Source organism: Tauraco erythrolophus, chromosome 27, assembly GCF_009769465.1.
Source record: "Tauraco erythrolophus isolate bTauEry1 chromosome 27, bTauEry1.pri, whole genome shotgun sequence".
Lineage (NCBI taxonomy): Eukaryota > Metazoa > Chordata > Aves > Musophagiformes > Musophagidae > Tauraco > Tauraco erythrolophus.
Window position 1 is genome coordinate 2,679,733 of NC_141491.1, and position 26,086 is coordinate 2,705,818.

General features: G+C 56.4%; 1 protein-coding gene and 1 non-coding gene across 2 annotated transcripts; one reads left to right on the forward strand and one right to left on the reverse strand.

Annotated features, from left to right (window-relative positions):
• Positions 1-10,750: 10,750 nt before the first annotated feature.
• On the forward strand, positions 10,751-14,431 carry BLACAT1 (BLACAT1 overlapping LEMD1 locus). The gene is made up of 2 exons (XM_086627454.1): positions 10,751-10,768; positions 14,291-14,431. Exons 1-2 carry the CDS (start codon positions 10,751-10,753, stop codon positions 14,429-14,431), a joined length of 159 nt encoding a protein of 52 aa, XP_086483580.1.
• Positions 14,432-23,991: 9,560 nt separating this feature from the next.
• On the reverse strand, positions 23,992-24,063 carry TRNAW-CCA (transfer RNA tryptophan (anticodon CCA)). The gene has a single exon. It is a non-coding gene; the product is annotated as a tRNA-Trp (tRNA).
• Between the last annotated feature and the right edge of the window lie 2,023 nt (positions 24,064-26,086).

Genomic DNA, 26,086 nt, shown 5'->3' on the forward strand with positions numbered 1-26,086 from the left:
GGTTATCCTGCCTTCGCTTCCCACCTCTGGACAAAGTGCCCCCCTGCCCCCACAGGGCTCCTTTCCCCTCTAATTCCTCCATCTCTTTGTTCCCTCTGCTCCAGCCGCTCCTGATCACTGAACCATCCCCTTCAGCCCGGCAGTTTCCCTCTCCCTCCATTACCAAGTCCAAGTTGCTGGTGATCCCAGGGGAGCAGCACTCGCCCCCCACATGCCGCCAAGCTGGGGATCAGCCCCTGCTGGGGCTGCAGCCCCCACCTCAGCCCCTGCCTCACCGAGACCACCGCTCCGCGGCCCCCCGCGCCGCCGGCAAATCCAGACAAATTCCCCCCCGGCTGCTGCAGCGTCTCCTGCCTCGCAGCCCAGACTTAATTACAGCTGGGGCTGCGGGAGCTGAAATATCTGCGACCAGAAACGTGCTAAAAGGCCCGGGAGGATCTTGTTAGCGAGTGGCTTACCTGGATTCCCGAGTTGTGTTCGCCCTCTCCTAATGGGCTGTGCCGCAAATTGATGGCTAGCTGGCAGGAACAGATCTGGGTCATTATCTCATCCCTTCCCTCTCTGCCTCTCTCATCCCTCCACCTTGAAAAAAAAAGCCGGAGGAAACAGCGATGCTCCCCGGCGTGCGGTGGGCTGAGCGGGGGCAGAGCGGAGGGGTTTGGGGTGCAGCAGGATGGTGTGGGCTGTGACCCGGGGTACACAAGTCTTGGGGTCCCACGGCCAGACGTGTCCCTCCAAGGGCAGCTTGGTTCAGGTGCAGGGTCCCTGCTGAGGATTGATTTGTTGGTTTGTAGAGCACAGAACCAGCCGGGGGTCAAACCGAAATGAATTTATTCTGAATTTTTTCAGCAAGCTGAGAAACAAAATCATCTGGGATGGGAGAAGATTTTGTTTCACTCAGAGAAAAACCTTTCAATTACATTTCTAGGCACCTAAAATACATATTTTTGGTAAGAACGAAGGAGAGCTGGAAGTGGCACGCTGTTCCGAATGGAAGTGGCAAGGAACGGTTGCAACTTCTCAGAGCTGGTTTTGTACCCAAAGCCCACTAGTATAAACTAACTGGATTTGCAAAATATTCCTCCTGGCTCAAACTTGCCCGTTCCAGCGAGAACATTTCTGCTTGCCAAAGCAACCTCGGGCACTCATGGAGAAGCCAGTCCTGCAGGAGCTGAGTGCCAGGCTGAGCTGTGCCGGAGCAGCCGGAGCCCGGCTCTGCGTGCCCCAACCCCCTCAGCACCTCGCCAGCCCCCGTTTTCCTACACACATCCCTGAGTTAGGGAAAACCAGGTCCTGGAGCACTGGTACCTGCTGGAAGGGGAAAACACATCTCCTGGGGTGCCAGGGTGTCGGGGAGAGGCTGCACGAGCAATGTCTGCTGTTCTGGGGGAGGTGGGCTCAGCACCCTCGTGGGCACAGAGTAAAGTGCAGAAGTAGCCAGAGAATGAAAGGATTTCTTTTGTCTCCTTAAAACGAATCAGACCAGTTTTATGCTGCATTCTGTGGTTTGGAAGGAATGTGCACCTGCAAAATTAGGACTAGTTTGGCTCTTCCCGGGCCTGTGGATTTTCTGTGGCTGCCAGAGCATCCCGTGCAGGGAGCCTGGGCTCCTCGTAGTGCTCACAGCCGAGCGGCGGCTGCGACGCTGCCATCGCTGTTGCTGCTGCCAAGGGACCTGCTGAGCGCATCTCTCCGGCGTGTCTGGATAAGGGTGCTGGAGACGGTGTGGTCCCATCGTCAGGCACCTGCTTTGGGGAGCGGTGGGGAAGCAGCTCTGCGCTGCTTTCCTGAGCCCACCAGTAAGGATGCGCTGCGTGATCCGGGCTGTCGCTCAACTGACTTGGCCTCCCTTCTCGTTGCCTGTAAGACTTGAGGGATTTATGTAGCATTCTGGAAAGATTTGGGTTGTGTATGTTCTGTTAAAGCAGCTATCAATACAACATCAGGTGATAAGAAGGCTGATTAAAATCTATAAATAACCCCAGTATTACCCTATCCATGGGAGGTGACAGCCAGTGTGCACCTTCGCTGTACAGAGCACCAACACAACAAATGCTTTTGAGCCTCCTCTTCCCCAAGTAGATGTTTCGATAAAGCCAAGAAGTCCAACCATAACGACTTGGAGGACAAGGTAATGCGTGCAGAAGGCTGGGAAATGACATCGTTACAATGACAAACATTCTCCAAAACCCAATTCATGATGCTGGGTGCCTTATAAATGTGATTAGTAGATCTAATCTTGCAGCCCTGGAGCCAGTTGTCAAGACAGCTCGGAAATGGATCGTTGCCCAACTCTGACTTCAACTGCTCCCCAAGTTTTAATAGTTAATGTTTAAAAACTAAACAAGAGTCGGGTCCTGCCCACCCTGCCCTGGGGCATGATCCAGCCTGTAGCCCAGGAGAGAGGGGCCGGCGTGGGGGAACTGTGGATGATTCTCTAAAAGAAAGGCTGATTGCACCTTCCTGGGCTGCAACTCGCATGGATCTCTGTGGAAAACAAAATCCTTTAGGTGTACCCAGATTGGTCAGTCTCTATCCTTGAGCATCCATCCATCCGTCTGTCTGTCCATCCACCCTTTCCGTTTCAGGTGTCGGGTATGTGTTACTTCTCTCCACCTCGCAGCAGGGATGGAGGCAGCCCCGGAGACGCTCTGTGTGTGTCGCAGCTCTCCCCACACCTGAGACACGGGCAGGGACCCAAGGAAGGAGGGGACGAGCCCCGGGAGAAGGAGAAGCAGCACTAAGATCTCTTGGTGCCAGGGAGGCTTCCTCTGGAGCTGTAATTTTGGGTACTCTCATGGTGGGTACGGTCATGCAGGACCCAGCGACCCGCCTGCTGCAAAGGGAATGCCCACACGTGCCTCTCCAGGTGCAGGGGGGACCTGTCAGGCACAGGGCTTTCTGCAAAGCAGCTGAAAACGCAGGAGAATAAGATTTCCAAAAGCACTCAAGTGCTTTTGGGTAACTAGGATGGTTTCCAGCCAGGTTGTCACAGCATCTCAGTGCCCCCCAGAGCTGGCAAAACCAGGCTAAGCTCCCAGTGTCCCTGGCCCCCCGGGGAGCAAGGCAGGTAGCTCGCTGAAGGCACCAAAGTCCTTTTTAAAGCACCTTTCCAAGTACTGTGAGTCTCCAAGGCGCATTGATGCCTTTACCCAGGAGTTTCTGAGGGATCCCGGTGGGGACGTGGTTTCAGAGCAAGCTGGTGCTGCTCAAGCTTTTGCACTTTCGGGGCAGCCTGGCTGGAGTGAAGGCTGCAGGGCTGTCGTGAGAGAGTCCCCACGTTCCCACCCACCGTCCCCACCACCCAACCTGCCCCAACGGCCCCCACCTCCCTGGGACGACCAGCACGGGGGAGGCTTTGAGCGTATCCAAGATACAGCGGATTTGGGCACCCTGTCAAATGTTCTCATTGTCTGACCCTTGTCCGGACGCCAGTAAAACCCTTTGGGAAATTCCCCCTCCACCCAGCACACCGGCTTTAATTACAGGAGAGGAATGCGAGGAGCAGAGCCCTGCTCCTCCCGCCTCTACGCTCGGCTGAGCGCTGGGCGCCCGCATGTATCCCCCAAAGCTCGGGGTCTGGGAGGGTGATGGGGTTGGGGGACGGAGGGGAGAGGCAGAGGGGCCAGAGGGAAGGACAGCAGCAGAGGCAGGTGCTGGGTGCCCCTGCCTGGTGCTGGTGGGACGCTTCCCAAACCCGGGGTGACGAGTGGAGGCTTGTCCCCCCCGTCCCACTCTGGCAGCAGTACCCGAGCAGCAGGACATGAGTAATATACATCCCACTGGGGGAGTTAGATCAAAGGCAGTGAAGTAGATACAAGAGGTTTCTGCTTCACAGACCAGAGAGGCTGCAGTTCAATAGCGCCTTTGTTACCGGCTCTCCGGAGCCGGGATGGAGAAATACCTGACCCCCCGCTCCCTCCCTCCGCTCCCGGCCCCTCGGTGCACAACCATTTCAAGTATGCGACCGCGCAGCGAGGCTCGGCAGGGACGTGAGGACGGGGCGCTGGGGATGGCAGCGGGAGCAGCTGCCTGGGAAGGGGTCAGGGCTTCAAAAATGAGACCCTCCCGCAGCCGGTCGAGGCTCGGAGGTGGTGCAGGTGGCCACCCCAGGCGGTGCTGGGCATCCGCTTCCCTGAGCATCTGTGTGGCACCCAGGTTTTGCTGGCGGGGGCCAGGGTGGCGCAGGGAGGAGAGGACGGTGCGGGCGATGCTGCGGTGGCTGCCATCCCAAGGCCTGTGCCCGTTGGCACGGTGCCCTTCCCGCGGAGAGGATGCCGTGCTGCCAAAGGTGAGGTCAGCCGCGCTCAGCCGGCGGCTCCGGGCTGTCCTTGGGTCCCTGCGGTGCGGTGTGGGGCTGGTGGCTCTCGGATGGGCATGTGCCCTCGTGCTCCGATGCTGGGGAGAGGAGCTTGGCTCTGCAGCTGCCCTGTGTTGGGCACAACCTCCTTGGGAAGGGCTTGGGTGCCAAAGCAGAGCCATAGGGCCATATCTCAAAAAACCATTAAGTTCAGCTTGACAGCTTTACCCCTCGAGTGTGTGATGTGCAATGAAATTGGGGCACCTTAGTGCATCCCCGGGACCAGGGGGTGGGTGGGTGCTGGAGCCAGTGGGCAGAGACCCACGCAGGGCTCCTGGCACGCACGCAGCGCCCACAGGCACCTGCCAGGGTATTTGCCTACAGACATCCCCGGTGCAATGCCTGCACCCAAGGGTGTAATGCCGGGGCCAACCGATGCTCCGGCAGAGCTCGGTGCAGTTGGGCTGCCCACGGGTGCAGCGTCCTGCGGCTGCTGCCCGCAGAGCGAAGGGGCCGGGATGGGAGCGGGACTACGTCAGACAGTGGGGCACATGGTGGCCTTTTTTTCTTGCCATTCATATATGTCAGTTAAAAGAAGAAAGACCTTGGGAAAACACCACTTCAGAGCTACCCGTGTGCTTCAGAAGTTCGGTTTGTGGGTCAAAGTCACGTTCACTGCTATTACGAACTGCAGGGTGCAAAATCCTTCCCACTTCCAAACCTGCTTGCTGTATAGTCTTAGAAACATTGAATTTCCCAAGGATTCTTGCTAGGGCAACAAGAAAGGGAGTTTCCCAGACTCAATAGCAGAGCTGACCTCATCAGCTCCCTGCAATTAGCAGGCACTGTTGCTGAACGAGCCGGCGTCCTGGCAGGGGAAGAGAATAATGGCAGAGGCCGGTGCTTTCCCAGGGACTACCTGGGCAGTTTTGGTGCCACCGGAGGAGCTCCCCCAGGTGTGGGGAGATGCAGAAGCTTTGCCTAAAGAATAAAGTCTGTGTCTGGCTCTTGGAGGAGCTGCTGGAGAAGCTGCTCCCCATGAAAGGCATCACCTTGTCCTGAGATGCCTCTTTTGTGAGTACGGAGACGGAGGCTCCCTCGGAAAGGCAGCGGGGAGGGCAGCGGCGGGGGAAGCGAGCGGGAGGCAGGTTTGCAGCCAGACCTTTCTTTAGCCCTTTGTCTCAGCCGACAAAGGCGGGTCTGTTGGATGCACCTCTTGCATCCGCCGCCTCTGCAGCCAGGTGAGCTGCGGGGCAGAGGGGCCAAGGGGAGGTTTTCGGTTGCCAGTTCCACCGCTGAGCGACTCTGTGACTGTAGGCAAGTCCCTCGGTGGCCCAAAGGGTCAGATTTGCAAAACAGCTACAGGACAGGGTGCAGCTATACTCCAAGGCAAGCCCTTTCCCTCCTCGTGTGCAAAAGGGATTTACCCTGGGGGGTCCTGGGCTGCTGCAGGGGAAGCGGCTGCCGAACAGCACGAAAGGGACGCTTGGTCTGCAGGTGTAAATCTGTGCTGCTCCGTTTGCAATCAGAGCAACTGTCTGGTTTGTAACTCAAGGTTTATCGGGTTTATTGGGATCCTTAAAAGTGGCAGAAAAAGATGCGATGAGGAGCACCATCCTACTGACAGAGATGAGGGGTAGCTGTGGCCAGGATGCTGGGAGAGGGAAAATAAACCATTTCACTGCCTGCTCCTTGGGCATGCCGCCATCAGGCTATAGCATGTTGTCTTTTAAGCATCACCTCTGCTGCGAGAGGCTGTTGTCCCTGCAGTCGTGGTTCGTTACAGCGTTCGGAGCAGAAAAGGGAGAGCGCTGGGTCCTTCTCCTGGGGTCGGGCCCCCCTCCTGGCAGGTTACTGCTGAGGGGACAGACATGGCATGTTTGGGTCTCTCCTTCCTGACCTGGGAATAACCCAGGAGAAACCACTCTGCGATGCCATGGTGCTGAGGGGTGGTTGGGGTGGGAGGTTCCCCTATTTTTGTCGGGTCGATCTGAGGGGCTGCAGTCCCCATGTGGGGAGGGAGCGGGTCGTGCTCCCAGCTGGGCACGGGGAGGGAGGACAACTGGGATGGAGGGGTTACTTTGGGTTCCCCCCCTCCTTTCCCTTTTTTTCCTTTTCTTTCCCCAAAGACTGCTGGCTTATCCTGGGTAAGCCCTTTGCTGTGGTCTATGGCTTTTTATTCCTATGTGATTGCTTTTCCTAACTCATGTAGGGCAAAAAGCCATGGGCTACGCAGAGGAGGGACTCCACCTTCCAGGCACCTCTGCAAACCGCACGGACTCCTGATCCCTTTTTAATCGCTCATATTTATTTGGTAACAAATAACAAGTGAAAAGGGGCATTGAAGCCTTGCAGGGCCTTAGAGGTTTAGCAAGACGGATGGGGCAGGGGGTGGCGAGCAGAGGGAGAGACAAAGGGGGACGGGGATGGTGGGGGGCACAGCCTTTCAGGCGCCGTCGTCCCCATTCAGAGCTGAAAGGGCGTTCGGCGGCGCCGGGTGCCAGGGAAGGGGCTGCGAGGGCGGCGGGAGCCGCTTTTCTTTGGCAGCCCAGCTTTTCTCACACGGTTCAAAGCATCCCCACCTGCAGCCCTGCGGAACAAAAGCGTCAGGCGGAGACCAAGGGCATTTCCAAGGGCCGCGGCCGCTGCCTAACCCAGCACCGAAACGGCTGCCAGGTGATGGCAGGAGCACTTTCCCTCCCGAGCAGGGGCTCGCAGGGGGTTGAGAAGAGCCCAGACACTTCCAGCCCCATCTCCTCCCCACGCTGTGCCCCTTCCAGGGATGCTGCGGATCCAGTGGGTTGCACAGAGCCTGGAGCCTCCCAGTTTGCACCAGGCAGGATCCATCCCCGCAGTGCCCGTGAGGCCAGGGCCGGCCCTGTGCCACAAGGACGTCGGAGGGGAGGTGTTGGCCGGGAGCGTGTGAGAAGGACAGGTTTAATTATACGGTGACACTCGGCAAATTTGCACTTTTTAAACGTGCAAAGGCAATGTCTGCGAGTGTGACAGCCTGGCAGAGCTGGGCTGGATGGGGGGGGAGAGGAGGGCCCTGCTGCAGACCCCTCTGCTGCAGACCCCATCACCATAGACCCCACCACCGCAGACCCTGCCACTTCCATCGGCACCCAAACAACGTCGGGGGGTTACAAACCACCCTCCCCAAGCAGGAAGCGAGCAATTTATCTCTTCTCCTTTTTTCTCACTTCCTGAGCTTTGAGTCATTAGGTGTCAGGCTTTCAAGTTTATTTCATCGGCCTGGAATGCATCTTTAAAAATAATAGTCATTGAAAAAAAACGAAAGCTGAGATTCAGCTGTAATCCCATGACTCAAGGAGGTGTGGAAGGAAGAAAATCATGAAATCCCATGAGTTCCAACAATGAAAGCAGGAGAGCTGGCAAGACCATGGTACATAAATCATCAAAACTAAACACCATCAGTCAAAATGAAAGAATTAAGCCAATCTCACCAGGCTGTTTTAATTATTTTTTAATGAGGATTTGCTCATTCAGAAAATTCACCCATGACAATGGCCGCCCCGAGCCATTCACGCCGAGCAGGACCCGGCGCTGCGGCGGACACGCATGGCTTGGCCCCGCCACCCGCGCCCCGGGGCTGCTCCGGATTGGCACGAGGCCGTGGATGGGGAGCCTGGAGCGAGGGTGCCGTTAACTGCTGAGAAGGGGAGAGCAGGGCAAATTAACCAAAAACACACGAGGAGTCCCACTTTTGCCATTCGCTTTGTTGCAACCCGAAACACTGTTGTGCTGGGGACGTAATGAGCAAAATCGGCTCCGGCCGGTCCTGGTGGGTGAGTGGGTGCTGCTGGTGGCTCCCCGCGGTGGGCACAGCCCTGAGACCCCCAGCGAAGCCCCCACCATCACTACGAGCACTGCCATAAGCACTGGGGGAAAGAGCTGTTGGGGAGCGGGGATGCTGGTGCCGGGGTACAGAGCCCTCCTCTGCGCGGCGATGGCCTCTCGCCGAGGGACCGCGGAGGGATGCCAACACCCGCACTGGAGTGGCAGCAGCCCCCATTAATATTTCGGTGGCTGTTGGGCAAAGCGGCTCAGAGCAGGATTATTGGCAGCCTGTCTGCACTATGCTGACAAGATACTCCACCCCTGAGACTTGCACTCACTACCCTTTATGCTATCGATTTTTCTTTTAGCAAGGCAGGCATTAAGCAGGAAAGAAACGAAGGGAGCACGAGCCCCCGTCTTTCTGCGGTGCTGTGTTCCAGAGCAGCTGGGACAGGAGGAAACCGAGTGGGCACATTGGTCGGGGTGTCTGGTGGTCAGGAGCCAGGGCTGGCGACTTTCTGCCAAATCTCTTGCTTTCTTGCCCTTGTTTGTCCAGCTCCAGTACGCCCTGGCAAAGCATGAGGGCTTAAGCAGCGAGATTTGACTTGTGGTTTCCAGTCGGTTTGATCCTCAGGGGGACACTCGAGGTGAGGGGGGAGACACGCGCGGGACGTGTTTCCATGAAAGCCCTGCTGTGCAGAAGGCATTGGCAGGGACCCCTGGAAAAGGTCCACGGCAGAGAGGAGATGCTGCCAGCACCAGGTGAGCTCTCGGCTTCTCTGGCATCCACCTCCCAGCAGCAGCTCCAGTCACCTTTCAATTAGCGCAGCCTCTGCCCGCGGCCCCGTGCGGCTGCGATTACTGCCCACGGCCAGGGCTGGGCAAAGCAAAACCCCTCAGCTGCTACGCTCGCATTAAATCAAACAGTAGATCAGGTTGGCATTTCGAAGCATCTTAGAGAACTTAGGCATACACCTATTTTTAAAAAGGCAGCTATCAAAATCCCATCCCTGGTCCAGAGAAGCGAGCTCGAGGAAAAGCCGCTGCACGGGTACTCCTGGGCAGCTCCATCTCCAGAAGTGATGGATGTGGTGGATCTCCAAAAGCAAAGATGCTGGAGCAGTCAGACCCTCCCAGCAGTCCTCAGTCCTTCCTGACTTCCCGGGAGCAAATGTGCAGAGCAGGACAAGCCACTAATTACAGATAATAACTGACATTTATGAGTGAGGCATCCACCATCCCCAGCTTCCTCCAAGAGCTGGGTGTGGAGCTCCTGTATCCCAAAGCTGCCAGTGGGTGAGACACAGGCTTGTCCTGTGCTGCTCTGCAGGGAGGGCAAATCGCAGTCGCGTGCCCTGACACAGAGCCCCGGTGCTGCCGTATCGACCCCGGGCATCTCCCGTGGCAGCAGCTGTGGTTTTGGCTTCAGGTACGTACGGGTCACCCAGCTCATGCGCAGGGCACCAGCTCCTGAGTTCCACCAGGGCAAGAGGGGGTTTGTTCCCACATCACAGCACTTGGGCTGGGGTTGCTGCCCGCTGCCGCCCGCATGGGGCTTGGGTGGGGTGTGCCCCCGTGCAGTGTTGGTGGTGCCTTGGAAGAGCAGCAGAAGCACCAGCTTCTTGCTGAGTGGCCCAGCCCCATGGATGCTGGTCCCAGGAGATAACTCGGGGACAGAGTGCCAATTATTAATATTTTAATTACAGCCAGATGAGAATGAACTGAAAAGCTGCATTTTTTAATCAAAGCTGTGACGGCGCCCAGCCCTGATGGGACGCAGCAGGATGCCCAGCGCCTCGCCAGTGGTCCCCGGGAGGTTCGGTGCGCACGTGGGGCTACGGCACTGCGACCTGCTACAGAGGGGAAGATGCTCAGCAGGAGCCAGAGGAGATTTTAAAGCTCAGCGCCTGTGCAGGATGCCCAGAGCAGGACCAGGGCATTAAAAATCATGCTGCAGCCCGTATCTCCAACAGACAGACCCGCCGGCTGCGTGGGCACGTGTGGGTCTGTGCTTCGCACCAACGGCTTCTCCAGGGTTTGATCCGTGCCTGGCTACGTGATGTTACCGTTGGGTATTTACCCACCCTTTGCAGCAGAGGGTTCAGTTCCTCGAGTGCCGATTCCACACGAAATCCAGGTCACTTGGCTGCACCAGCGCTTTGGAGAAAAAAACCTGCCCCTGGTTAACTGGCCGAGAGCTGGGGGAGGTTTGCTGGGACAATTCACCAACAGGACAAAAAGAGACAAATCCGGGACTTGCCGGGAATTATTTATTCAGCTCTGCTCTCGGCGGGGAATTGCGGATGCGCCGGTTGGTTGTGGCACAGAGCACCTTCCTCCTCCTGTCTGCTTGGAAATGGGTTATTTAGTAACTGGTGAGGCCACCGGTGCTGAGTCAGCCCACAGCTAATGAACACCCCGGCTGCCCATTTGAAATTTATTGCACCTATTAATTACAACCATTAGCTGCAGCCGGTGAAATTTTTATAATGAGGACCCTCGCGACTTTGCCTTCCTAGCAGCAAATTAACTGTGTGGGGGGAAGAATCAATGGGATCAGCATACTTTACCAAAGCGATGTTTTAATTAGCGGTTCTCTGCAAACATGCCAAGCAACAGCTTCTCCGTTCATTATCTCCCCTTAAAGGGATGGTGCTTCTTTTCAGGGTGGTTTTATCCCAGTCTCGTCTCCTCTGTTGTCAGGTTTCTAATGCACTGCTGCTCATTACAGAAACTGCTTTGAAGTTGGTTTTATCTTAGGTCTGGTTGTAAGCAGTGAGATGTTCAAGGTTTGGGGTGGGTGGGTGGGGAGAAGGACCCTAGGAAATAATGGTTTTGAAAGCTTGGCTGAAAAATAGCTAAATTGGATGGATCCTGTGGCTGTGAGGAGGAGGGGACGGAGTGTGGGAAAGGGGCTGTGTCCCCTCGGGGACAGGCTGCTCCAGCAGTGAGACCCAGGGATGTGGGACCTGCATCTCTGATGCTTAAAAAAAGAAAGGATGGAAAGTCCCAGGCAAGGATCTGCACTGCACAGAGCTGCCATGGTCACAAGAAAGTGTCTGCAAGTCCTGGGAGCACAGAGCTGTGGCCCCGGGCACTTCTCTGGGAACTTTTCCGAGGGTGTCTGCTTGGTGGATTTTAGAAAACCAGGCTGGTGATCTCCAAATCATCCAAGAAAATCTTGGCTGTAGAGGTGGATGGACTAGCTATCATGAAAGGCAAATGAAATGAAATTTCTGGGAGCTTTTCTACATTTCATTACAAATTATTTAATTCCATTCCATTCCCTGCAAAAATATGGGACCGATTTCCATTGCAAATGACTCCGTTTCCCAGGAAAAAACAACACGCTGGCGGCAAAAGGCAGCTTTGAAATTCGGGGTTTAAAATGCAAAACTTAATGTTGTTTTTTTCAGACGAGTAGCTAAAAGTTAATTCAATGGCATTTCTCAGAAGTTGAAAAGCTGGGGCAGAGTAAGAAAATCAGCCGGAATGAAAACTCCCCGTGCCTGAGCATCCCTTCCCCGCGTCCGGTGGCCACCGACGTCACCTGGCAGCCCCAGCCTGTCCCTGCAGCAAGGCTGTGCTGAGCCCTGCCTGCACCCTGCCTGCACCCTGCCTGCACCCAGGGCTCTCCGTGCCCAGGATCTCTCCTCCCGCAGCTGTCCCCTTTCAGCTGCCACCGCACTGGTGCGAGGTGCCAGGCGAAGCCCAGGGAAATGGGGAATTGCTGGGCTAAGGAATAGGCTCTGTCCAGCTGGTTCAGAAAGACATTTTTTAGGGCTCAGGGAAAGTGACATTATTAAAGTGAGCATGCTGATTTCAGACAGCTCCCAATTCATCACTGTGACAGTGACAAACACGGCCTGGGGTTATGCAGTTGACTAGAGAGAATTCTCCAGCTTTACATTTTTAATGCTCCTCGCATTTTCTCTGCTGCAGTGGAGTTTTATCCAAAGGATCTTCCACCTTGAATGGAAAGGGCAGCGCGGGTCTGCAAAGCATGCCCAGCCCTTGCAAATCAGCCAGGGCTTCTGTCATCACCGCCCAAGCCAGTTCATTTATTTTTTAATTATTCCTTGCTCCTTCAAGATCCTTTTTCTACCTTTTCAAGAAGAACAGGAGCGTCAGCCTCAGCTGGGCTGCCTCTATTCTCCGGGGCTCATTCATCATTGTCCGCTGCCTGAATGGGAGGCAGAGGGTCAGCCTGAAAAGCCTCCACGTTACAAGCTCCTCTAAATATATCAATACCTCCCTCACGGAGGCTGGGGTCCCCGCCGGACCGCCCAGGCTCTCGGGGTGGCTTTGTGTCTGCAACGGGGGACGGATGGGCCGGGCACGGCGGGGGGATGCAGGGTGGCACAGGGCAGCGGGGACGGGCAGTGATGGGGATGGAGAGCAGCTCAGCCCGGGCTGCCTGGGGGGTCCGGTGCAGACGTGTTTGCCCAGTTAACACGGAGAGTGTTAAAGAGCAGGGACAGTGCAGGGTGGGAGGGTGGGAGCCCTGTGTGGGCGAGGAAGGTGTTTGCCAAATCTGGGTTTGGCAGTGCCGGATCAGACCCAGCGTGCCAAAGCGTGGTGCCGGCTCCCAAAGGCGTCTCCCTTCCCATCGTCCCTTCCCCGCTGGCAGTGGGTTTGCTCGGCTTCGGCCGCAGCCATGCAGAGCCAGGAGGGCGCCGGGGCCAGGAGGTGAGTGTTTCCCCCACCCCGGTGGGCTGGCCCCCACGCAGCCCCTCTGCACCAGCCGTTCCCTCCAAAATCCCATTCTCAGGCTGGTAACAAAAAGCAGCAGCACAAAGAGAGATGCAGAGACCTGCCGCTACGCTGAGAAGCCATTCAGAACGGGAGACTCATTAAAGAGCCTGTTGTCATTATTTGTGAGCTCCAGAGGTAGCCGTATTTAATTTGGGAGCTACGAGACAGGTACCCAGATGGCTGGGGAGGGGGGGGCAGAGGCAGAAGTGAATTAAATGGGATGCCTCTTGCTGCTGCCGTTCACTTTGTGCTGCAGCTGAGCCCCTTGGAAAGGGGGAAAGAGGGGAGGCAGGGATGTGGCATCACCCCCCTGCAACATCACCGCTGGTGAAGGGCATGTAGAGATGGGGGTCTGTGAGCCCCCCCTGCTTTGGCTTTTTTCCCCATGGTTAATTTTTTCCCAGCTGTGAATTAGGGCTGCTCAAAACTCTGCCGGGGTTGCGGGCTGCGGGCAGCGGGCTGGGGGCTCTCAGCAGTGCCTGGCTGTTGGGGGGGGTCACTCTTTGTTCACTACTGTCGTGGCTGTGAGCCTCAGAGGTGACAGTTACTTCCTAAACTGAGATTTCCATTGAGTCCTCTGGCAGCTCGAGCATCGTGCCCATTTCACAGATGGGTAAACTGAGGCCCCAAGCTGTTCCCTGTCCACGCTGCTGCTGACGGGGAGCAAAGTCGAGGCTCTGCAGGGAGCCCCAGGCAGTGAGTGTGCTGTGGGTGCTGCGATCCCTCTGCTCTCTGCACGGCCAGAGGATGGCACAGTCGTGGTGGTGAGGATGTGCCTTGCTGGGCACACTTTGCACGGCTCACTTTGAGCACCAGCGCTGCTGCTTCTGGGGCAGAATTAGAGCTGGTCATCTGCAAACTGTACAAAAGCTAAAAATTAAAGTAGGGAGAAAATGAAGGTTTTGTTTCAGATAGTATTTCTGCGAGTATTTGTTATTTATTTTAAAAAAAACAGCCTTTGATTTGCATAATTACATTTTGCAGCTGTTGGGCCATAACGTGGGCTGTGCTTTGGGGCATTATTTTATCCGTTGAAAACGGACACAAAGAGAGTGAGCTCCGCTCTCAGCTGTGCCTCTTTGTGCAGTAAGCACTGGTGCTGCCCCTGCGCCGGGGCGCTCCCAGGGCACCTCACCTCCCCGGCCCTCGAATATGCATTAGGGCTGCAAGCTGCCCCCACGTCTGTCCTGCTTTTGAGGAGAGGGGCTGGCGGTTGCGTTTTAATCTCCTCGTCTTTCACTGGGTGGGGAATTTGGGAGCGTGTGGCTGGGGGCCTCGGATGCAGGGAAGGAGGGGAAAGGGACACGTGCGCCGGTGCAGGGTGACGTTCCAGTTCTGTGATTTTGGGGATCTGTCCTACACCCTCCGTCCTGCCCGTGCATGCCCCGTGCATCTGCAGGAGCTGCCCTGACTCCTCTCCCTGTCCCCATCCAGGTGTCCGGTGGTGCTCCCACGCCTCTCCTGCTCCAGGTGATGCCCCAGTTCACCTTCGCTTGCTTCTGTGGGCTCCATGGCTTCTGCAAGATGAAGAGGAAGAAAGAAGAGTCCAGCGCGGAGCAGGAGACAGCGGTGTGAGGAACAGACTCGTGCGTGTGTCCGGCCAAGCTGTGCCTCGGGACTCTGTCCCCTTCCCATCGGTATGCTGGGAGCGCCAGGGGGATGCTTGCTGCCTCCTTTCTTGCCTCAACAAGGACCAGCTCCCCCTGGGCATCACCCTCTGCCTGCACTGTCTCGGGGTGTCTCAGGGGTCTGGGGGATGCTTGGCTGAGGTGATGTGCCCGGGATGGTGCTTGGCAGGGGAAGGGGAGCCCGGGGCTGAGCAATGGTTTTGCTCATTGATAGCGGCAGTGAGCTGGGAAGAGCGTGGAGGGAGCTGGTTAATCTGCTTTAACACACTTATCCTGCAGCTTCTCTCATCTTCTCTCCCTTCCCTCTTCCCAGATACTTGTGTGGCCAGGGGAGAGCCGAAGCACGGGAATGACCTTGCTGAGAGGCAGAGGCAGATGCTGTGGATGTTATCCAGGTGCTGCAGCAATTCTGCCCGAACTGCCAGCCCTGCCGGGTGCTGAGCCCTTGGGACCCAAGCAGCCGGTGTCAGAGGGACCCTGCATCCCAGCGGGGTAGAGATTTCCCTCCTGAGTGAGCCAACCTGCCCTCGCTCCTACAAGTCTCAACAGACAGACCCCGGAGGGGTTTTCAAAAGCCGGGGCCAGACCTTGTCCTTCCTGGAGCCATAGTGCCAGAGAGGCTGGTCCCTGGCTGGTAAGTTGATCTGCTGCTGCAGAATTGGCTGAACGTAAAAACAAGCTGGTTTTGGATTTTTTTTTTTTTTTAAAGTCTGTCTCAAGCAAACGTCTGTGACTCCAAGAAGCCATCCTCCGTGCCTCTGCCCTGCCTGCTCCCAGTGCAGCACACCAGAGCGTTTCGGAGGCACCGGACACACCAACCCTGCTCAGACACTGCTCCCTGTGTGACCAGTGTGGACTGGGAGCTCCTGCATCATGGGTGGAGGGGACACCTCGGTGCCTGACTCCCACCCCTGCACACGAGGCTCAGTGAGAGGTTGTTCTTTTTTGGCAAACAGACCAAAATCCCTGAGCTCAGGGCACCTGAAATTCACTCCAGGGACATTTATAGCACAAATGTGTCCTCCAGAGCAGAAATCCTTATGTTCTTCCATACTGTGCTTCCCTTCTCCATATGGAGACCCCCTGAGCCGGAGGCCAAAAGTGATGCCCAGGGCTGCCAGGCAGGAGCCACTCGCGCCAGGGTTAGTCCTGCTCCTGCCACCACCTTCTCCTGCCATGGTTGAGCCCTTACCCTGTGCTGCGGGGCCGTCCCTACGGTCCCCCTTTCTCCATCACCCTTCCCACCCACCGCTGAAGCCATACGGGAGCTCCCTGCGTGCTGTGCCTTCCCAGAGGTGTCTCAGACAGATATCCCGGCTCAGATACCCTCCGCACAGCCCCAGGCTCTGCGCACTGGACAGCCAGTGAATGTTGATGAGCCAGGGCACCCTGGGCTTTGGGAGCACTGCCAGGGTCTCGGTGCCCGGTTCCCCATCCCTGAATGCACCTGGCAGTCCAGATCTCATTTTAAGCACCAGCAGTTGCAATGGCCCCGGTGCTCCCGTTTGCAAGACGTGCTGGAGAGCAGCAGGGACAGCCCTAGGAAAGGGTGAATGCTCGGGGCAGCTGTGACCACTGCCCGTTGGCACAGCGGGGTATTCACTTCAGCAGATTGACACCCCTGAGGAGCCCCCATCACAGAGGACAAGCACACTTGGAGAACAAATATCCCCCCATGATTAACTGGCTTGACCTTTCCACGGTTTGCCCAGTGCTCCCAGACCAGATCCGCACTCGGCAAACAGAGCTGTAGATGCCACTGACAGCTCCCCTTTGGAGGAGATTTATTGGCTCAGCCAACATCCAGAACCAACAACGCTATTATTTTATCTTCTTATCCAAAGGATTTAGCGCAAAAACCTCAGCCTGGCCAGGAGCACCAATAACACAAGGTGCAGCTGAGGATCTTTAAATCCTCTCTGCTGGGTGCTGTTTTCCAGGCTGCGGTGGGAAGCAGCTGACTGGTGTGGGATGCTGCTCGGAGCCAGCTCAGGGGTGGCAGTTGGCTGGGACCGGGCACAGGGGCATGGACTGCCCGGGGTCCCTGTGTGTCAGACCCTGGGGTCTTGTCTTTGCTTTTTCCCCCTCTTTAAGCCCAAGCGATGTGAGCTGTGGGATCCGGGCAGTGTTCCCAGCTGGGTATTTCCCAGCTGGGCTCTAGGTTTCGGCACAGGAGAGGGCACATGGTGGCATGTGAGGTGCCCTGCAAAGGGCCAGCCAGGAGAGTGATCCGCCTTCCCTGTCATTTGTCACCATCCAGCTCACAGATCTGAGCCTGGCACGCACAGATCGGTGGCAAACACTGTGGTCAGAGCCAGCTGTGATGGCTCCTCTGGGACCTCTGGGGCTGCACCAACCTTTTACTTAGCAGTGCACGAGGAGCTGCTTCACCGAAGCACCGAGGGTGGCTGGTTTTAATGCTGATGCATTCATGTTTTGGCTTGGCTGACGGTGCCCCATTCCTGGGGGGACACAAGCTGTGCCTCTGCTAATGACAATCCGAGCAGGCATCACCCTTGTGAGTGCAGCGTGGAGAGCTGGGGCTGCTGAGACAGCAGAAGAAGAGGTTTGGGGAAAATCATGGGCAGCTTCACTCGGTCAGGCTTTACAGCAGCTAAATTACTACTGTGGGGTTGAGGGGGGTTGGCCCAGTTCATTACTGCGTAACCTTCACTGCTAAACCTCTTGGATTACAGATCCATCACGGTTTGGCAGTTCAAGATGTGCAGCTAACGGCTGCCCAAGGTTTCGTGTCCAGGTGGAGGCTCAACATTGCACTGAGAGCAGCCCTGGAGATGAGGCTGGTGCGTGACGGGATGGTGCTTCAGGGGCTCCCGGTTGTGGGGGGAGTCTCCCAGGCTGGTCTGGGATGAGCGGGCAGCTCTGCTGGAAGCACACCGTGCTCACGCTGTGCGTGCCGTGCATGCATCGCACACGATGCAGGCACCGTGCACAGTGCACACGCCGTACGTGGTGCACACGCAGCACTCTGTGCACATGCCATGCACACGTACACGGTGCACGCACAACACCCTGTGCACGTGCCACGCACACACTGCACATGGTTCACACGCAGCGTGCCGTGCACATGCTATGCACACGCTGTGCATGCACACACAGTACGCTGTGCACACACCTTGCACACACTGTATTTGGTGCACACACCGCACACATGCTGTGCACACACCATGCACACACTATGCACGTGCCGCACATGTCATGTGTGTGAGGCAGCTCAATGCCTGCTCAGATATTCCCTGTGTCTCAAATATTCCTGTCTCCAGCGAGGGATTCCCAAGCCAGGTGTTTAATGAATGTAGCACGTACACTTGAGACAGGCAGACACTCACCCACACTCGTTACATGTGTGTTCGAACACACGATAAATGAACCAAGTGCGGTATGACTGTTAAAGCACTTGAGCTACGGTTATTTTTAAAGAGAACTTCCCACCTCCCTGGATGGATGTAGCTCTCAAAGCAACAATATGTTTTCCACCATGGCTCCGAGCAAAATGGTTTGCTCCTGGATTGACCTCTATTGTGTTCATAAATGGCTTGTGGTGCTTTCTGATTCCCCCATCATAATGACTTGACCTCTAGATTTATGGCTGAAGGTCCTTTCATCTGCACATTGTTTCCCACCAGACTCCAGCCCGGTGCTTTTCTGTAGCAAACCTGCCAAGCGCTGAGCCCCCGCGCTGCTCGCCCCTCCGAGCCGCCCCGTCTGCTTCCACTGACAAATTTGCAGTGGGCAAAAGCAAACGAGGATTTTTTTTCTTTCTTTCCAGTGGCAGCATTTTAATAGGGCAGCTTATGCTTCTGAGACTGCAGAGCTGGGACGCTGACAGCTCCTGTCACAGCACAAACACTCTCTCCCTGTCTCTCTCTCCCCCGTGTTTGCACAACCCTTGGCATTTTTATAAACTAGGAGTTTGCTTATTGTTCACGATTTGCTCCTGCCCTCCCAAGTTCAGACACCTGGCTTTCGCTTCTCTGCTCCAGAACCGACTGCACTGGAGTGATGCTGTAGATGATGAATCTTACTAATGTCGGTGGCAATGAGCTATAAGCTGAGTTGCAAGTCCAGTGGTTTGCAAATGCTTTTGCAAGGCTTTTCCATCCTCTGGAGAGAGGAAGGGAGTGCAGGGACCCCCCCATGGGTGAGCAGTGAGCCTGGGGCTCAGGCTGCAAAATCACCCATGTCCCCGCTGCTCATGGGCACCCTTGGGGTAAGGGGTGCAGAGGAGTATCCTTGGGGTACAGTAAAGTGTGTGGGATGTAACTTCTCCTCTCCATTACAGGGCTGGCTCGCTGTACAGCTGGGCTCCCTGCAAATCCCCTGTTACAACACGAGCCTTATATATACCGTGGGTTCCCAGGGTTTATGGAGAGACCCTCCACCTCCATCCCTCCTCAGGAAATGGAGAGCCGTGCTCCCACAAGATGCATTCGTTCCCACCAGCAATAATCCTTCTTTAATCCTGTTACGCTGAGGAAAGCATCCAACTTCCCTCGAAGCGGATGGTGGGATGCACGGAGGAGGGCGGCCCCTCTCACCGCGGGCTGCAGCTGGTGCCTGCCCTGGCCAGGTCACCGCTGGGGCTTTGGAGGGGGGTATGGCCCACGGCTCGGCCCCTTCCCGTGTGCCCCGAGCTTCGCCTCCAGCACCAAAGGGCTGGGATGAATCTGGCAGGAGCCAGCGACACCCTTGCACCAGCCCTGGGGATGGAGCAGTGACATGGTCTGAAACAAGGAGCTGCCTGTACCAAGGGTTCAGAGTCTGGAGCTGATGCTGGAGTGTTGGGAAAAATCAGTTTTAATGATCAAAATAACCAGAGCATCGCCTCAGGCTCACTTCCAAGACAGGCAGTGTAGCCCTTTTGTAAATATTGGCTTACTTGGGAGCGAGGGGGCCTACAGATGTTTATTTACATGACAATAGCCGGGTTGGGGACCAAAATGTGTGTGTGTGCTGGGGCGCCGGGCGCAGCCTCCATCCACTCTCCTGGTCCTGCTGGGGCAGCTTGTGCTGCGCTGATGTGAGATACAGAAATGTTGGTGCAGCGAGCTGGAAGGGCACGCGCACCAATTGTAGGAGACGAGCCAAGAAAAAAAAAGCTGCAGCTTGAACTCTCGTCTTGTAACATGTTCTTAAAGGTTTTGCTGGAGATGTGAAAAAAGGAGCAGGGAATAACCCAGGCGATCCCAAGGCAGAGGCTCTGCAGCAGGACAGACAGCTTCCACCCAAATCCCCGCGAGCATCGGCTTGACGTAGCGCATTGGATTTAAGACGAGTGCTGCATTTGCTCCAGGCAGGGCGATTTCTGCATCCCAGGTGGTAACCCAGAGAAAAAGGCCTTTTATTTCCAAAATCACCTGGTCAAAGCCACTCTTTCTCCTTCATATGGGCAGGGTTTTCTTTCAGCTGCGCAACATTCCCGTGCTGACCCGCTGCCCTCCTGCCAGCGAGCGCTGGGGGATTGTGCAGAGAAATATCTTGGGCAGCCTGATAAAATCTGCAGTTCACGGTCAGGCTCGATCCTCCCGGCCCGTGCCTGCTCATCCCCCTGTGCACCTCTCTTCCCGTAGTTCAGAAAACAAGCAGTCTTTGTGGCTGTCCCCAAAACACCACATTTTTCAGAAGGTTGCTCTGAGGACAAAGTGGAGCTTCAGGCAGCTCCAGGTGGGCGCAAAGCAGCTCACCTTGTTTTGGGAAAACGCTGACCTTGTTTTGTTCCTATTTTTGCACATCAGCACAGCCTCCCGAATTCAGGGTTTGCAGCCCCAGCGCTGTCCTTGGCAAGGGCCTTGGGATTTATCTTTGGGCCTAAAAAAGAAAGCTGGTGAAAGGCAAAGCGTGTTTCTCAAATGTAACTTTATTTTCGCACAGTGCCCCCGTAGCGCGTGGTGACCACGCGAGTGATGCACTCGTGGACTTAAACCACTGGGGATTAATCACTGCTCCGGAGTTTATTACAAGTGTAAAGATATGAGTCAAATTCGACCTTTGTTTTATCCTGGTATAAATCCACAGAGACAGTCTGTACACTAAGGCGTCTGCAAAAATATTAATTATGCAGAACTGAGCTTGCACTGGACACCGCAACACTCGGGTTGCTCCTACGTGTGTCTCGGCCCCAGCCCTGTGCAGAAGCAGGTACACAGCAAGCACCCGCGGGCATAGACAGGCTTACGGCGGGCACACGCTAAGGAAGCCCTGACTCAACAAAGCCCTTCTTAAATTTAGAGTATTTGCTTTGGGATTTTGCTCGATCCAATAAATTCACCTAATTCCTCTCTAATAAACCTTTATCGATCCCTGCAGAAGTGTGCAATGACCAAGCAGAGGGAAAGGCACAGAACCGTCCTTGCAGCATCTCCTTAATGTTGCCTAACAAGGATCAAGGCACTAAACTTATTTTTACTGTCCTTTTCTTTTATCCCACTGTCTGGATTTCATCACGAAGGGACCTACCCAGACATGTTCCTCAAGAGTCTCCCAGCCCCAGTAGCCATAGAAACCGGCTATTTTTAGTCTGTTTTCATGATGCCAGTAAATGACTTTTTCTCTACTTTGGAGAGACAGAAGACCAGGTCAGCCTCGCGTGCTGGCGGATGGCAAATGAGCGTCTCCAGCAAGGCAGGCGTCCTCTCCCATACAGTACAGTACGTTTGAGAAAATAAATGTGGCATTTGTAAATAAGCACAAGTATCTACGCACAGAGCAGATGACTTCCTATTTTATTTCCTGCCCTAGAGAAAATATTTATAAGAATTTTTAGAGCATGGACTTTATAGACGTTTGGAGATCAGGGTTTTTGGTATACGACAAGCTTCCTCCTTTTCTGAGCTGGTTCTTCAAAAGAGCCCGTAACACAAATTACCAGTGTTTGGAAATGCAATCAATGCTGGTAAGAGCACAGCGGTACTTAGAGCATAAATCAGCCCCACAACAATGCCTTTCATTCCTGGGATATCAGCAAGACTCACAGCCAAAGGCTTTTGAAGTAGGATGGAAAAACACATTTGTCTGAGTAATTGTCGGGCTACACGCTAATGAGCAACGCTGGCCGGGTAATTCAGCACGAGGGAAAGGAGCTGGGGCAGAGCATCATTTTCCTGGAGGGTTTTCTTAAAACACCCATCGTCTCCAGGGATGTTTCCCCTTCCTGGCAGCCCTACGGCAGGATCTGGCCCATGGGGGCATTTCCCCAGCTGCTCCCTGCCCTCCTTGGGGGTACAAACGCTGGGGCAACTCCTGGGGGTGCAGGAATGTCCCGTGTCCTCAGGGAGCACTGTGGGAAGGGATCAGCAAACCTCTGCCGAGTGGAGACGATGGAGACTGTTTCCTTTTAATGCTTGCCAGGTATCCTGGAGCTGTAAATACACTGAGCCTGACGGCTTCCGTTGTAATGTATCTAGTTTACAAGATTGTACTATAAATTATAGATGCATATCATGACTGCGGTTTGCACTGGGAGACTCGCCTATTGATCTGTCTCCTGCTGGTTAATATTCAGGACTGCCCCGGCCCTGCTTTCGGAAGCAGTGTGCTGTTGCGGGTCGTTTGTACGTCCCTCCGTCTGCACTTGGAGCAAGCACTTTCCCGGCCCGACTGTACGAGCATGCGAAGAAGCAGCTACGGCAGCTTCCATAATAAACTGGCTTTACAGCATCCCTCCGAGAGATGGGTTTCATTTCGTGCGTGCTGCTTGCGGTGCTGTGGGCAGGGGCAGGGCTGGTGTGTCGGGACCCCGGAGCCCATGCAGTCCCTCTCCTCTCTCCCCCCAGCCTGGATTTCAATGCACGGACCGCACACAGCTGCCAGGCATGCTGTGGGTGCTCAGCACCACTAAAAATAGAAGGTTGCTGAAAATAGAAGGTCCCAAGGAGTTTTTATCCATCGGGGACAGTGCTTTGGAGCAGACACGCCGGCTGCTCTGGGACAGGGGATGGCAACAGCCCTGCAGACAGCGAGACCCCAGAGCCAACCTCATAAAACTGGCCCTTACAGCAAAGTCTGGCAGGATTTAATACAGCATCTCCATCCTGATAAAAAAAGTGATAGAGGAGTGTTTCTGATAACGGCAGAGTACCCCATTTCTAAGTTTTATTGATACAGAACCCTGTTTGATTCTCCTTGGTTCTATCACAGTGCTGCAAAGCCATTCATTTCCGAGCGCGCAGAGCGGGTGCAAAGCAGAAGCCGCAGTAAAATCCAGCTCCGTTTCCTGCAGCAGGAAACCGGTCCGAGTCAGGGACGTGCTCAGGAAGCACGTGGCCCACAGGAGTTTCTGCACATCCTGGCCCCAAGGGAAAGCCGGCCAGCTGAAAGCTGGCAGGCACCACGGCCAGGCTGCCGCTCCCAGAGGTTTGCTCAGGAAAACTCACCAACAGCCAGTGGCAGGAACAAGATAGCGACTTTCAAAACCCCCTACCCCTGCAGGGCTAGCTGTTGCCTGAAAAAGAGTCAGTCCTGCGGCTGTCAGTGAGCCCAGGCTCAGGCAAACCTCTTCACAGGTGGATTTCCCTTCTCAGGCCAAAAAGCCGCCGCTGGGAAGCCTGCTGCTGCCGGAGCAGCGCCCAGGAAGAACACGATTTCTGCCCGCGCCGTTCAGCTCTGCCAGCAGGTCTTCCCCAAAGAAGGGCTCCAGGAGCACCTTCCAAAAGGGAATGAAAATAGCGCGGGAAGCAAAGGGGCTGAGCAAATGCAGAGTGCTTTTCAGCACTCTTTCTGGTGCGGCCCTTGCTCTCCGTGGCTGGGAAAGCCGGCCTGTTCTCACTGCGGTCACACAGAGCTCTCTCAAGGCGGTCTGACTTCGGCCTGTGATAAATGAGTGAGTCCCAAACAGAACTCCAATTAAAGTTTACAATTTATTAGGCGAATAAAAGCAAGCAAACAGCGCTGGGTGCGCCGGGAGCCTCCGCTCCACCAAGACGCACACCATATAGTTCTTATTTCTGGTTTATATTCTTTTTACTAATACATATTCTCAATTATTTCTGGGAAAAAGGTGGTCTTATTACAATGAGCTCAGAGAAGTCACCTCCATAGTCTCCACCCCTAACCCCCCCAGTTGCTGACCCGGGTCAGTGCGGAATGGCGTCCACTTGGCAGAGACCTGCTGCATCTGTGCTTTGGAAAAAAAATACGGTGAACCAGCTTTACTTCTCTAACTGGCCTACGGGTCTCTGCAAAGGTGTGTTTCGGCTGCTCACCCGCTTCGTTTAAGCAGGGTGAAGCCCCTCCACTGGGAGGCAGCACCCTGGGAAGTCAAGGGCCCTGGGGACCCTTGCCCCCACCCCGGGCAGGAATTGGAACCAAAGAGGGGCCGGGGCCGTCTGAGCTCAGCCCTCAGCAGCGGCTGCCTTCGCCCCCGAACCTGTAGCTCCACAACGCCGACAAACCCCCGGTTCCCAGCTCGCTGCCACCGGGGTACCCCGAGGCCGGTCTCGCTCTTCCCGAACACCGCAGGGCGTAAAAAGGGAACCCCGAAGGGAGCCGTGACCCCGACGTGATTCGAACACGCAGCCTTCTGATCTGGAGTCAGACGCGCTACCGTTGCGCCACGAGGTCTCGGTAACAAGACCGCCGGCACGCTTGCAAGAGCCTGCGCACCATTCTGCGCATGCGCGCCGCAACACACCTGCGCAGACCCTCCGCGCAGCCTCAACGAGCCCAAAACGGCACAGGCCCCCCGGGCTCTCGGCCGCCCGAGGCTCCTCCCGGCCGGGCCCCGGTGGCGGCGGAGCGGCCCGGGGCTCCTCCCGCCTTCCCGCCTAACGGCTTTCAAACCGCCGGCCCGCCCGCCTCGCGCGGCCACGCCCCCTGCGGGCTGTACCGCCGCCGGCGGGGCCCACCCGCGCCCTCCCTCCGCGGGGCGGACCCCCCCGTCCCGCCCGCTGTGGTCTGTCCCAGCCGCGGCCCCTCCCGGTGCGAAGGGGCCCCGTGACGAGCGCTGGGTTGGGCCGGGCGCTGCGCTCGGCCGTAGAGCGGCGTATGTGTCGCTGTGACGCTGCAGCGCCTTCTGCTCCTGTGTCAAAGGGCGTCTCTTAGAGCTCGTACCGTTCTGGCTGCCCTCGCCACTGTCACTGTTTGTATATCCGCGGCCAGCTCGGGACGACTTGGGAGCCCATCCCAGGCGTGCTGCTGCTGTGGCCACCAGACCAAATGGCTTGCGGAGCCTGTGAGACAAGGGCGCAGCTATTTCCAAGCCTGCACTGGGCATTCCCAGAGGGGCTGCGCAGGGGACCGATGGAGAAGCAGTCTCCTAGCCCATGCAGCCTGGTCTCGGTGCTCACTGAGGCAGTGAGGGGAAATGGGGAACAGCTCTGGGGCACAGAGCACACCTGACGGTGGTGGCTGTGCAGTCCCCTCAAGCCCGGGCTGGTGGCTCCTGGTCAGAGGCGCGTCCTCACTCCGCGCTCCACGTTCCCCACCTGCTCATTTAACCTGCTGCCCGCCCCACGAGGCAACAGGGAGGGGACGACGCGACTGCAGCGATCGCTGGCAACCCCAGTCGAATAACTGTCTCTGTGATGTGATTTGCAGCTGGCGTTTACTGGGGGACCTGTTGCTACAGGAACTTGAAAGCTTTTGATTGCAGAGAACAAAGAAAACATGCAGCTTCTGAATGAGGAGATAGCTCAAAAGAGCGCAGAGCTGAGCAGTATGAAGGTGACCCTGCCTGTTTGGGGAAGGAGGCTTGGCTGGGCACAGCTCCTTGCGGTTGTCGCTGGGGTGGGACTGCTGACCGCAGCACCCCAGCCTTTGCCAGGGGCTTGCTGGGTGAGCTTCCGCGCAACACTGACCCTTCTCCAGCCCCAGTTTAACTGGGCTGCACCAGGCAGAGGAGGACTGTCGGCAGCCTGCCCTTGGCACGCTGGCACCTCTGGCTGCTCTGGCCGGCCCCTGAGGCAGTGATGCGACCCAGGCCTGCTCCTGCCTCCTCTTCTCCAGACTGACCAGTCCCAGCTCCCTCAGCTGCTCCTCATAGGACCAGTTCTCCAAACCCTTCACTAGTTTCGTTGGTCTTCTCTGAACCCACTCCAGGACCTCAACGTCCTTCTTGAAGTGAGGGGCCCAGAACTGGACACAGTACTCCAGGTGCGGCATCCCCAGTGCTGAGTACAGGGGGACAATCACCTCCCTGCTCCTGCTGGCCACACTGTTTCTGATGCATGGCCAGGATTCCGTTGGCTTTCTTGGCTGCTTGGGCACACTGCCGGCTCCTGTTCCATCGGCTGCAGCCTGACGCCTGGGTGGCTGCGTGACGCCACGGCACTTCTGTTTGCGCAGCTGCATCGGGCATGGCGGGTGTAGCTCTGAGCGGGGCAGCAGGTCTCTGCCGAGTGGACGCCATTCCGCACGGACTGGGGTCAGCAGCGCCTCAACAAATGGCCCCGCAAACCGCCCCAGCAAACAACCCCCACGCTGACGGCCGCGCCGCGCCCCATCTGCCCACCCGCTGGGTTTTTATAGGGGCAGGCGGCACTGCCGTTGCTCTGGCAATGCCCAGGCCTGGCGGGGGAACGGGGGCGGGGGGGGGGGGGTGGGTGTCTCTTCCCTCCCTCGGCGTCTCCTGACTTTTTGAGAACAG